This window comes from Mytilus edulis, chromosome 13 (assembly GCF_963676685.1).
Source record: "Mytilus edulis chromosome 13, xbMytEdul2.2, whole genome shotgun sequence".
NCBI lineage: Eukaryota > Metazoa > Mollusca > Bivalvia > Mytilida > Mytilidae > Mytilus > Mytilus edulis.
In genome coordinates, this window is record NC_092356.1 from 39978643 (window position 1) to 39992108 (window position 13466).

Here is a 13466-nt window from a genome sequence, read left to right on the forward strand (position 1 = left end):
TATAAACTGGAACTTTATCATATATGTTACAATAATTTTCACTCAACTGCATTTTGCAACATAAACAAAATTGAGCACTGCATTAAAAGTATAAAACTGTTACCACAGATATATTTGTGACCGGATCCAGCAAAATCTACTGCTTTATTATTGGAAAACTGCATATTTCAGAGAGTATATTTAGATTTTTTAACTACACATACTTACTTCTAATGCTCAATTGATTATAATATTTTCAATTGAAACAAGAATGTATCCCCAGTACATGGATGCCCCACTCGCACTATCATTTTGTATGTTCAGTGGACCGTGAAATTGGGGTCAAAACTTTAATTTTGGAATAAAAATTAAAAAGATAATATCATAGGGAACAAGTGTACTAAGTTTCAAGTTGATGTGACTTTAACTTCATCAAAAACTACCTTGACCAAAAACTTTAACCTGAACTTTGCACTATCATTTACTATGTTCAGTGGACCGTGAAATTGGGGTCAAAACTTTAATTTGGAAATAAAATTAGAAAGATCATATCATGGGAAACATGTGTACTAAGTTTCAAGTTGATGTGACTTTAACTTCATCAAAAACTACCTTGACCAAAAACTTTAACCAAAACTTTAACCTTAACTTCGCATTACCATTTTCTATGTTCAGTGGACCATGAAATTAGGGTCAAAACTATAATTTGGCATTAAAATTAGAAAGATCATATCATGGGGAACATGTGTACTAAGTTTCAAGTTGATTGGACTTCAACTTCATCAAAAACTACCTTGACCAAACACTTTAACCTGAAGTGGGACGGACGGACAGAGGCACAGACCAGAAAACGTAATGCCCCTCTTCTATCGTAGGTGGGGCAAAAAAACCTCAGATATTTAAAACAAGAGTGAACACGCTGAAATTTCTCGCCTTCTTTACTAATCATTGATATGATTATGTTGATAGTCCTAAATATAAAGCTTTATTACAACTGTCACATAAACTTTACATTAACCAAGAAAACTTAACATTGACCAATGAACCATGAAAATGAGGTCAAGGTCAGATGAACCATGCCAGGCAGACATGTACAGCTAACAATTCTTCCATACAACAAATATAGTTCACCTATTGCTTATAGTTTAAGAAAAACAGACCAAAACAAAAAAACTTAACACTGAGGAATGAACCGTGAAAATGAGGTCAAGGTCAAATAAAACCTGCCAGACTGACATATAGATCATAAAATATTTCCATTCACCAAATATAGTTAACCTAGCTATTGCATATAGTTTTAGAAAAAAAGACTAAAACTCAAAAAAATAACTTTGACCACAGAACCATGAAAATGAGGTCAGATGACACCTGCCAGCTAGACATGTACAGTGACCTTACAATCATTCCATACACCAAATAATCTATTTTAACACATCTAATATTAAACAGCTATTTCATCTCCTAAGTTTTGAGACGAAAGTAGAATTTTTTTTTTGTGCTTTACACATTTAAATATTTCATGAACTTGTTAAACCTGTATTTATCCCTGTAAATGAGAATATCATGCTTAATGTTAACACTTATAACATGTTACTTATCTGGTTTTTGACATGAATGGCCTTTTATAATATAACCCCCACTACTTAAGTAGGTACTGTGTAAGAGTATCAATCTACATCAAAGAAATTTATGTTTGCATGAATTTAAGAGACTAATTTCATTATTTTGCAAGAATAATAAATAAACATACTAAAACTCAAAACAATAATGGCAGCAATGGGTATTCTTGCAGGAGGAAAATCAATTTGTCTTGAATAAGCATGCACTGGAATTTCTCCCAACATATCAAACTCCTCCGATTGCAAAAAATCTGAATCTGCTCCGGCTATCTCTTTCAAGAACTCTGATAACTGTAAGAAGAAATTTTTTTCTTTCTATGAAATAACAATGTTTAAATTGTAAAATAATAATTTCGGAATCTGAAAGCAAAGTCTAACAAAACATGTTTATAAATATGCAAAACTCTGATTTCTTTCCAGATTTGGCTTATCTCTAGGTCTTCTTTGGTTTGATCCCCTCTCCATTGTTTGTACCAGATTTTGGATTTTAAAATATTTTTGCCTCCAAGATCACCCAAGAGACATCAATTATTAAAATGCCTGTTTTGCAATAAAATTGGTAAGGTAGCACAATACAAAGATTTTATAACTTCAATTCCCAAGTTTTAAAATGCTGTAAATTTCTTACAGTGAGTTGCTTATAGGTGTTACTGTAAAAGTTTACCTATAGCTCAACCTGTTTTTAAAATTGACAATACAATAGGGACATTTAAATTGACCAGTTGGTATTGTTAGATTTAAATCTACCTTGATGCTACCTGTAAAAAATTTTATTCACCTAACCCAAAGTTTCAGCATGCTTTTTTCCTGAACTTTTTCTAACCTAGGATTATTCTATTAACACGAATGTGTCCCCAGTACACGAATGCCCCACTCGCACTATCATTTTCCATGTTCAGTGGACCGTGACATTGGGGTAAAAACTCTTATTTTGGCATTAAAATTAGAAAGATCATATCATAGGGAACATGTGTACCAAGTTTGAAGTCGATTGGACTTCAACTTCATCAAAAACTACCTTGACCAAAAACTTTAACCTGAAGCGGGACAGACGGACGGACAGACGGACGGACGGACGAACAGACGCACAGACCAGAAAACATAATGCCCCCCTACTATCGTAGGTGGGGCATTAAAAATTGATAGGGAAGAAAATAGTTTTGGTTTTCATTGTTTTAAATCCCTGATATATATAATTTATCTATTTTTTACCTAAAATTCTAAATCAGTAAAAGATTAAATTAAATATGTATTACTATGTTTGAAAATTAAACTGTCTTTACACACTAAATGCTTCTTTAAAATTCCAACCCTTATATATAGTATTGTCCAGCTGCCAGTGAAACAAGAAATAGCTGTTCAGGTGTTTACAGTTTAAATTTTCAGATGGATATGTTGTTCATTTCTTCACATGTCCCTTCAAGATTCTCATTTTGGATTATTATTTGCAATGTTTGAAATCTTTTGGTGTCATTGTGCATACAATATTGGATTTATTTTATTTGAATTCACTTCTTAGATTTTTTATAGCAATTTTGCTTCTTAAAATGTGATGTGTTTTTTTCAAGATTTTATTGTCATGAAGGACATCAAGGAGGAAATAATTCATTCAAACTGTTTTGTGGGGCTTACATATGATGTTGTACATGTAAAATTCAAAAATAATTTTGGAGTATACCTTGCTGTGTTTTTTCTTTGAAATCTATTATAATATTAGTGGGACTTTTGTGCACAAAATGCTGTGTTCGCTCAAGGAAATTCAAATTTTCATACGATGGGATTTAGTTATGTTAAAGATTAAAAAATTTCAAAACTGGAATTCAAGTAGGAGATATAGTGTGAGTTCATCCAACATGTTTCTGTGGCTTTAAATGTGATTTTAAAAACATTCATTATTAATTTGGGATCTATTACAAACTTAAGATGATTTACCATTTAAATGGGATCTTGGAAATGAAATAAAATGTTGAATTAATGCAGTGGATATAGTCTAATCTAGTGATAAAGTGAAAAATGAAAGTAAAATATTCTAAAATATTCCTAACGTGAGGAAATGTTTTAAGTGAATGTGAAATTGGAAATAGTCATTATAAAATTCTGGATTAAATATTGTTTGATTTGGAAATTTATAATAGGAAATGAAATAAAATGTTTACTGTCGATATAGAAAAATCAAGTGATGTATAGTAAAAATATAAATAAAATATTACAAAATATTTGTAAAGTGAGGATAACTATTTGGAATATAGTAATGGAAATGATAAAAAAAAATTACAAGATTCTGAATTATGTATAGATTCTGCACCTGTTAAATTAGGATGTATATCATGGGAAGTTAATCAGAATTTATACTATGGATTTAGAAAAAAATCTAGTGAAGTAGTGAAAAATGAATAAAATTGGGAATTATTTAAAAACTTTGGAATTCTGGATGAGATGTCAAATATTAGTGTAAAAAAATAAATGAAATTGTTTATTCAAATATGATTTTGATGTTTCATAAAGTGAGTGAAATATTACGACTGGATTATTTAGGGTATTAAACACTGCTAGTAGTGGCTATGCAAACATTAAGATGAAATGTAGTGCATTTTAGGCCATGCAATTTTAAATAAACTGCAAGAAAATAACATATATGATATAGTCATTCTTGTTTGGCTTGATCACTCCTAATATTTTGAATGACAGTAAAATAAAAAATCTCTCAATAGAATAATCCTATGTAAGAAAAAGTTCAGGAAAAAAGCATGCTGAAACTTTGGGTTAGGTGAATAAATTTTTTTACAGGTAGCATCAAGGTAGATTTAAATCTAACAATACCAACTGGTCAATTTAAATGTCCCTATTGTATTGTCAATTTTAAAAACAGGTTGAGCTATAGGTAAACTTTTACAGTAACACCTATAAGCAACTCACTGTAATAATGCTTGAAAATTTATAAAAGTGGTAATTTTGGATAGCTAACAGATTACTCTTTCAAATAAATGCAATGTTAGTATTATGCAACAATTTTGTAACCAATTATAATGTTAACTGTGTCTAAAATATTTTTCACCAAATTTCCACTTTCAAATGAAATTAGCTTCTGCATACGTATCTCTAGAGGGTTGATTTTATTATATGTTGTTCCTATGGCCATTATCTACAAAAGGGTGTCTCAGATTTCAGATAGAATGTATAGAACAAATTTTACACCTAATTGAACATTATCTTCTTTTATGTGGTTAGGATGTTTACACTAATTAAAGATTTATGAGAGAATGGAACACCATAGAGACAATCTGAGACACCCTTTTGAAGCCCATGATGTGTTGATTAAGATTCCGTTAAAATTTTCTGTATAGTTAAAGAGATGATAGAGCTAAATTCATTCAAGTGAACTTACCCAGATTTTGCCACTAATTACATAATAATTGATTACATAATGATTGCAAAATAAAAATATTGCATTCATTTAAAAGATTAGTTTTTTATCTATCTATATATACCTCTTTTATTATTTTCTATGCATTCATAAGAAAGTTACAGCATTTTAAAGGTTAGTGATTGGAAGGGAAAAAAATCTTTGCATTGTGCTACACCAGGTGCAGCTTAATCATTTTTACATCACTGGACATCGAATACTTCTACTTGATTACCACACATCATTATAATCTTATAACCTCAGCTTATAACAGACATACACCTTTCTAACAGTAATTATTTTACCAAAGAAAGGTCAAATCAGGTGACGATGAAAATAACTACAAAATAAATGTATAATTTACGCAACATATTTGTTTTAAAAAAAAGTCTATACCGGAAGCAATATATACCGGTAAGTCACTTATTGACAAAGGTATTAATATGTTTTGCTGGGATTGGTAATGAACACGACTATTAATAAATTTATCCAACACCATTTAAAAACATTATTACAGTTTCATCAAAGTTGTTGATCATATTCAATGTCTCAGTAGGGGAATTGGCAAAACTTATTCAAAATAGAATATTCAGAAAGTAAAATAGACAAAAAAAAAAACTTTTACAATTATACTTTTCTACATTTAATAATTTGTAAGGCATAGAATTTCAGTAGCTTTTACAACTGTCATAAAAGGGATGGATTAAGTTGTTCTTTATTTTTTTTCATTAAAAATACAGAGACGTACAAAAAGTATTTGGTCACAATGGTGTCGTGTTTATGTTCTTACAGCTGACTGACTTTTAAATGGCCTTGCCCCACTTCAATCACGTCACTGTTACTGTAATAATCTCTTAACCTTGTGCATCTCATGGGCTTATTCCATAATGTAACGTTTGTTATTGTCTGCCATTATTGTTTTGTTTAAACAAGTAAAATAACAAGATGGATAGAAAAGGTCAGGAACTGTCAATGGATGTTAAAAATATGATTGTGGAAATGTTCCAGAATTGTTTTCCCGCCAAAAAATTGCTGACATACTTTAAAAAAATTCCAAAGTCAACAGTTATTGACAATGTTTGGAAATTTATAGACACAGGTCTACCAAGAAGTGTCCGATCATTGTTTGTAAAACCCTGTGACTACTGCAAGATAGAATGCATTGTAAAGATAAGTCGGAGGAGTAAATTCTTTGTGTGACATAACAAACAAGTTTAATGAAGAAAATTGTGTTCCTGTGTCTAAACATACCATTCAGCATCATTGACATAAACATGGATATCACAGGTGTGTAAATAAGAAAGAAATCGTGATCTGGGAAGTCAATAGTAAAAAAAGACTTGCATGGTGCAGAGAAACTAGAGGCTCTAAAGAGCCTGTGTCGCTCACCTTGGTCTATGCGAATATTAAACGAAGGAAGCAGATGGATTCATGACAAAATTGTGTTTTGGTGATGGTGATGTGTTTGTACATCTTACTTTACTGAACATTCTTGCTGCTTACAATTATCTCTATCTGTAATGAACTTGGCCCAGTAGTTTCAGTGGAAAATGTTAGAAAAATTTACAAATTTTATGAAAATTGTTAAAAATTGACAATAAAGGACAATAACTCCTTAGGGGGTCAATTGACCATTACGGTCATGTTGACTTATTTGTAAATCTTACTTTGCTTAACATTATTGCTGTTAACAGTTTATCTCTATCTATAATAATATTCCAGATAATAACCAAAAACAGCAAAATTTCCTTAAAATTACCAATTCAGGGGCAGCAATCCAACAATGGATTGTCCGATTCATCTGAAAATTTCAGGGCAGATGAATCTTGACCGGATAAACAATTTTACCGCTTATAGATTTGCTCTAAATGCTTTGGTTTTTTAGTTATAAGCCAAAAACTGCATTTTACCCCTATGTTCTATTTTTAGCCATGGTGGCCATCTTGGTTGGTTGGCCAGGTCACCAGACACATTTTTTAAACTAGATACCCCAATAATGATTGTGGCCAAGTTTGGTTTAATTTGGCCCAGTAGTTTCAGAGGAGAAGTTTTGTAAAAGTTAACAGACGATGCCGGACGACGACAACGGACGCAAAGTGATTAGAAAAGCTCACTTGGCCCTTTGGGCCAGGTGAGCAAAAAATGAATTGTTCCAAGAAATCTACTATATTTGGATCAGTATTACCCCTGACTTTATTCATTGCTTATACAAGTCAATCCCGAAAAGGATAATTAAATGTAATCAACTTAAAGGACACTTTAAATAACAAAGTATTAGAGGTAAGTTTTTATTTTTGTTGTATTTCATTGGTTGATTTATTTACAGAGCAATCATGAACTTTGCAACTTTTGTTTTGAAACGTAAACACGCTGCCATTAATTGTGATAGAATATTTTTTGCACGTCTCTGTATGTGTATTAATGGCTTGATCATGCTAAGTAACTATATCATTCAGTTATCATCAATATAAATATTTATAAATAAGTTTGAAATTTGTGTTAAAATTTTAAATAGCTTTAAATAGCTATCAATGTATTAATTTAAGTTGCAGTATAAAAACAATATTAGGTCAATGTCATACAAATATAAACTTTTCTGTATTCGGCACAAAACTAGGGAAGGGCTCGGTATATTACCTCGCCCATCCCCAGTTTCTTAGACTCATACAAAAGAGTTTATATTTTTTCTGACATTGACCTAATATTGTACATTTATCTTGCAGACATGTTATTAAGTTTAATTCTAATTTCATGCATTCTTGCTTTGAAGAATTGTATTTGTAATATATTTAACTTGATAGAAAAACCTCAAATCACATATCATAATGATCTTTTCATCACAGAAATTAGTGTTTAAGAAACATATTAACTAGCTGTAAGGACATACTAAATACCTAAACCTTTTGATTATTTTATACCTTAATTACAAATGACTGTAAATGCAGATATTATTGTGATTTTTGAAGAGTGGACAAAAATGTTGCTGTGGATTCATTATCATATTACCTCCTATACATTTCTAGGAATATGATTGATTAAAAGCAACCTCATGGAGACCCTGTATATTCCAATGTATTCTGTGTTACAGAATGTAACCTTCACCTATAATGGTTTACTTTTATAAATTGTGACTTGGATGGAGAGTTGACTCATTGGCACTCATACCACATCTTCCTATATCTGTATAGGTTAGTTAAAGCTGGGGTTGTTTCAATATTCGGTTAGTAGTGGTGTTACATCCCTTTATAAAAACTACACGGTGTTGAGGAAAAATCTTAAAGGTTTCAACAGACAAAGAAATTGATGATGAACAATTGAAATAAATTTATTAACACATTTAAAGCTAACAAGTATATTGCTGGCATTTGTTTTTGAATAGACCAGTGGAAGTAAGTTGTTAATACTAAGTATTGAAATCTTGATCACTTTGATAGGTGGCTAGTCTATATACCACATGACATGTTAATTTTTATAATATATATATATAGTTGGTAAGTATAATCAATATGGGATTTCAAGCATTGCTCTCACCCCATATGGAATTTAATGACCCCATATATATTGTATTAGGTCACTAGCACACTATATAACTAATATTATTCATAGGATACCAATTTTCTAGGATTTCTTGGGTACAGTTGAAGCCTGTAAAACACTAGTGTGCTCCCTAGTTACATCAAGGCTGGACTATTATGCAATGCATTGTTGTACGGTACTAACACCAACATTTTCAGTAAATTGCAGCGGGTCCAAAACACAGCTGCACGTTTGATTACACGAAAAAGGAAATATGACTCAATTACGCCTGTTTTAATATCGTTACACTGGCTACCCAAACATTACTGTTGCCAATATAAACTTTTTATATGCGTACAAAGCATAGCATGGCAAGGCTCCTAGTTACCTTCAAAATTTAATTACGCCATACAAGCCCAGTAGATCCCTCACGTCAAAAAATAGTATGATCCTACATCCTCTGAATGACTTTCAAACGAAAAGCTACGGTGAGAGGCGTTTTGACATGGCTGCACCTTTGTCACTCTGGAACAATTTGCCATCGTCTTTGCAGAGTGTAAATTATTTAAATGTTTTTAAAAAGCAACTCAAGACTCATTTATTTCGAACTGCTTTTAAGGATTTCTTGTAGATTTTATTTATTTTTAATTGACTGCATTAGTTGTAGACAGTTTTGTATATTTTAGGGAACATGTATTTTAATTTCTTTTATTTCTTTCTTTTAAGTAACTTATAAATTTTTATATGGTTGTTTGATTCTTTTAAGTTAGTGCTTTGTAATCTATGTTTTATGTATTTTTGTATTTTATATTTATTTTCAAATGTGAAGCGCTTAGAGTAATTGTTGTTATATAATGCGCTCAATAAATATTGTATTTATTATTATTTACTTATTACAGGTGCATGAACAATGAAATAAAATGTTCAATGAATTACACATTTTCTATATGCTTGTATGCAGACTTCAGCAAAATAAGAAATTAAATATCCACTAACATGCAAGTTTTCCTTAATCCACGAAAAATTGGTACCCACAAAAATAAATGAATCCACAGTAGATATATTATATCAATGTAAGGGAAATCTGCATAGGTTTTTTCCATATAGCTTACCAAAGCTTTGAATAAATCTCTTAGCTCATCAATCAGTTTAGATACTTCAACTGGATCTACATTCTTCATATCTAGCAGATTTTCTATATCTCCAATAGTCATGTTAGCCAGCTTCTGTCCAAGAAGTCTAACTCCTGCATTTGTCAAACCATGACCAACAACAAATGTTTGTTTAGTCCTCCCGCGAATGTCTGGTGTGGCCCCTAACATTCTTTGAATAATATCACCTGAAAGATAATACCAATACATCCTAAAGTATATATGTTACAGTGAATTTGTATAATCAGTGATTATGTAGAATCACTGGCCAGTTGAGTGATTATATATAATCACTAAAATTTTCAGAAATTATGTATAATCACTAGAAAAAACGTCAGGGATTTTACATAATAACTGAAATAAAGAAATAGTTTTATTTATAAAGAAAATGAATAAAAGTCAAATAATTTATTCTATAACATCACATAAAAACATCATTATAAAGTAACATAAATTGTAAAATGTTAAGAACAATATATCAAAATGATAACCCCAATTTTTTAAAATGTTAGGCACACTATATTAAAATGTGAAACACAATATATTAAAATAATATGCTTCACATCTGTTTTTAACACATTAATATCCACATTTTAAAAACCTTGTCCTGCACATATCAAATCAGATTTTAATGACACGCCTAAGAGAAATGAAGTGTTCAGTAAAAACATATGAAGGTACCTTCCCCCAAAAAAATATAAAATGGGAATTTGCGACCTTGAACTGGTTCGACCAAAAAAGATACCATGTTTTGTGGCCAGGCGATATCCTTTTTCAGACTTTTTTGAACAATTTTCATTTATAAGTTTTTTGGGGTTTCCCTTTCCTTTTTTACCCTGTGGAATTGCTATGAGAATATTACACCAAATGCAAGCTTCCTCTAAAATTTTGTTCTATTTGTCAATCCTAAGTTCTGCCTGTTTTTCTATACATTCAGATGCCTAAGTTCTCAGTTTGCATTTCTTGTTCATTTGAAAAAGAAAGAAAAAACACAAAACAGATGTTCCATAATCTTCTTTACCATTTGCTTACATGTATCACAAATAACATGCTTTGTGGATTTACAAATAGAGCATGACTATCCATTTGACGCTGGCTTTTAATAAACAAAAAACACATGTAAAGCTTTTGCTATAAAGGGAATGTTGTTATTATTAATTTTGAAGTCTTCAACTTTATCTCGAAACCCTGTGTTTATATCTCTTAGATCATCCTCTGTGTTTATAAAAGCAAAACTATTTATTGCGAACCCTATCTTAGTTTTCCATAGATTCACCTGCAAGTTACCTGTCCATTTAAACTTTTGTAAGTCATATTGTCCCATCTAACAAATACAACAGGTATTGTTCTCTGTGTAGATTATTCATTGGGACCTTTAAATTTCTTCTAGGACAAATATATCACTCATTGATTAATTTACCTGACCAAAAAATTATCTTCTTTTTTATTGAAATACTTCTAATAACTCACATAAACTGTATGCAATATTGTATTTATTCAATATTATCATTAATATATTTTCAATCTGTTCAATATAAAATCTGGTTTAATACTAAAAAGTTTATTTCAGACACATTTTTTAGTATTTTCCAATGAATTTGCATGTTTTTGTTGTTGTTCATTTATAGACTTATCTTTATGAAGACCTTAATTTAAAAATAATAATATTCTATTTTTTATTTATCAAACACACAAAAATATTGAATATTTGATCAGAAATCAACTTTTAATTTTTGAATCAGTATTACAAATGTAATATTGAACACATTAAAAACGAGTTACTCCAGGTATCGAATAAATACAACACCACATGCAGTTTTGTGAGTCCTTACTTAGTATTGGTATAAGTATTTTTTCTTCATTGACAGTTCAATTTTTTACTCAGGTAGATTAATCAATGAGTGATATATTTCTCCTAGAAGAAATTTAAAGGTCTGAGTGAATAAACTACACAGAGAACAATACCTGTTGTATTTGTTAGATGGGACAATAGAACTGCCAAAAGTTTAAATGGACAGGTAACTTGCAGGTGAATCTATGGAAAACTACGATAGGGTTCGCAATAATCTGGCAAGGAATATGAAAGACAAAAATTACAATTTGTCTATATTATTTTTTTTTATCAAACAAAGGATCATTAAATTATTCATTATCCCTGAAATCATATTAGGGAATTTGGTGAATTTGTAGAATAACTATTAAAATGTTCAGTGATTATGTAAAATCACTGGTCATTTTCAGGGATTATATATAATTACTAATGTTTTAGTGATTCTACATATTCCCTGAATAATCAGGGATTCTACATAATCCCTGATTATAAAAATTCACTGTAACATATACATCTTAATCTTTAAACAGGTGCTTTGGGAATATACCCTATTTTTTTCTTTACATATCTTTTTTTCTAATTTATTTTGGTAAATATTCCTTTATACTTTAAAATATTTTCACTTATTTAATGTGTATTTGATCTTATCAATACCATTTTACAAAACAATAGTTTATAAATAATGCCTGTCTCTGACTAATAATTTTCAGCAATAAAGAAATGATTAACAAGAATGTGTCCACAGTACACGGATGCCCCACTCGCACTATCATTTTCTATGTTTAGTGGACCGTGAAATTGGAATAAATTCTCTAATTTGGCATTAAAATTAGAAAGATCATATCATAGGGCACATGTATACTAAGTTTCAAGTTGATTGGACTTCAACTTCATCAAAAACTACCTTGACCAAAAACTTTAACCTGAAGCGGAACAGACGGACGAACGGACAGACGGACGAACGAACAGACAGACAGATGGACGAATGGACACACAGACCAGAAAACATAATGCCCCTCTACTATCGTAGGTGGGGCATAAAAATTAAAATATATTCAGTACATTAAACAAGAATGTGTCCCCAGTACACAAATGCCCCACTGGCACTATCATTTTCTATGTTCAGTGGACCGTGAAATTTGGCATTAAAATTAAAAAGACCATATCATAGGGAACATGTATACTAAGTTTGAAGTCGATTGGACTTCAACTTCATCAAAAACTACCTTGACCAAAAACTTTAACCTGAAGCGGGCCAGAAGGATGGACGGACGGACGGACAGACGAATGGACACACAGACCAGAAAACATAATGCCCATAAATGGGGCATAAAAAGAAGATCTTTACCTCCCGTAACTGATCCACTTGCTTGTGTGTCAACTGATAATCTAATTGTAGCAGGATTGTTCCATCCAAGGGCCTTCATTGCAGACTTTAAACCTGTGTTTGTATCAGTGTCAGGCAGCACAGCTCCTTTAAGATTTTGCTTCACCAAGTTCAGCTAAATAATAACAAATAACTTTAGCTGAACCCCTAATTATATGACATAATAATAAAATAGGTTGTATGAAACAATTGTTAACTGGATAATACAGAGTTATCCATGAATTCGACTAAAGGTTTATTTGTTGCAGTCAAACTACATTCAAATTTAGGTTCTGGTTTTTAAATGGTTTAAAAGTAGTAATTTGATGCTAAATGCTCACATGATACAATTCATCACTGTCAAGCAAATACAAAGTCTATAATTGTCAATTCTGACGCCCAATAATTTAAGCAGTACAATTAAGTTAAATTTCATACAAGTGATTACATATTGATTACATTGATTATTTAACAATTAAAAAAAATCAAATGTTTCTTATATAATTAGCAGAACAATTTCTACAGGAATAACATATATGTATATAGGTTTACAATATAATCATGTTGTATGTGGTGAGACTTTAATAAACTATTGAATCTG

General features: G+C 30.7%; 1 protein-coding gene across 1 annotated transcript in view; it reads right to left on the bottom strand.

Moving 5' to 3' along the window:
* LOC139501251 (uncharacterized) overlaps positions 1-13466 on the bottom strand; it is a 142105-nt gene that overhangs the window by 109625 nt on the left and 19014 nt on the right. The window contains exons 11-13 of the mRNA XM_071290271.1: positions 12848-13001; positions 9630-9856; positions 1730-1889 (exon numbers count right to left, since the gene is read on the bottom strand). Coding sequence (XP_071146372.1) covers positions 1730-1889; positions 9630-9856; positions 12848-13001 — 541 coding nt within the window. The remainder of the gene's footprint in view (positions 1-1729; positions 1890-9629; positions 9857-12847; positions 13002-13466) is intronic.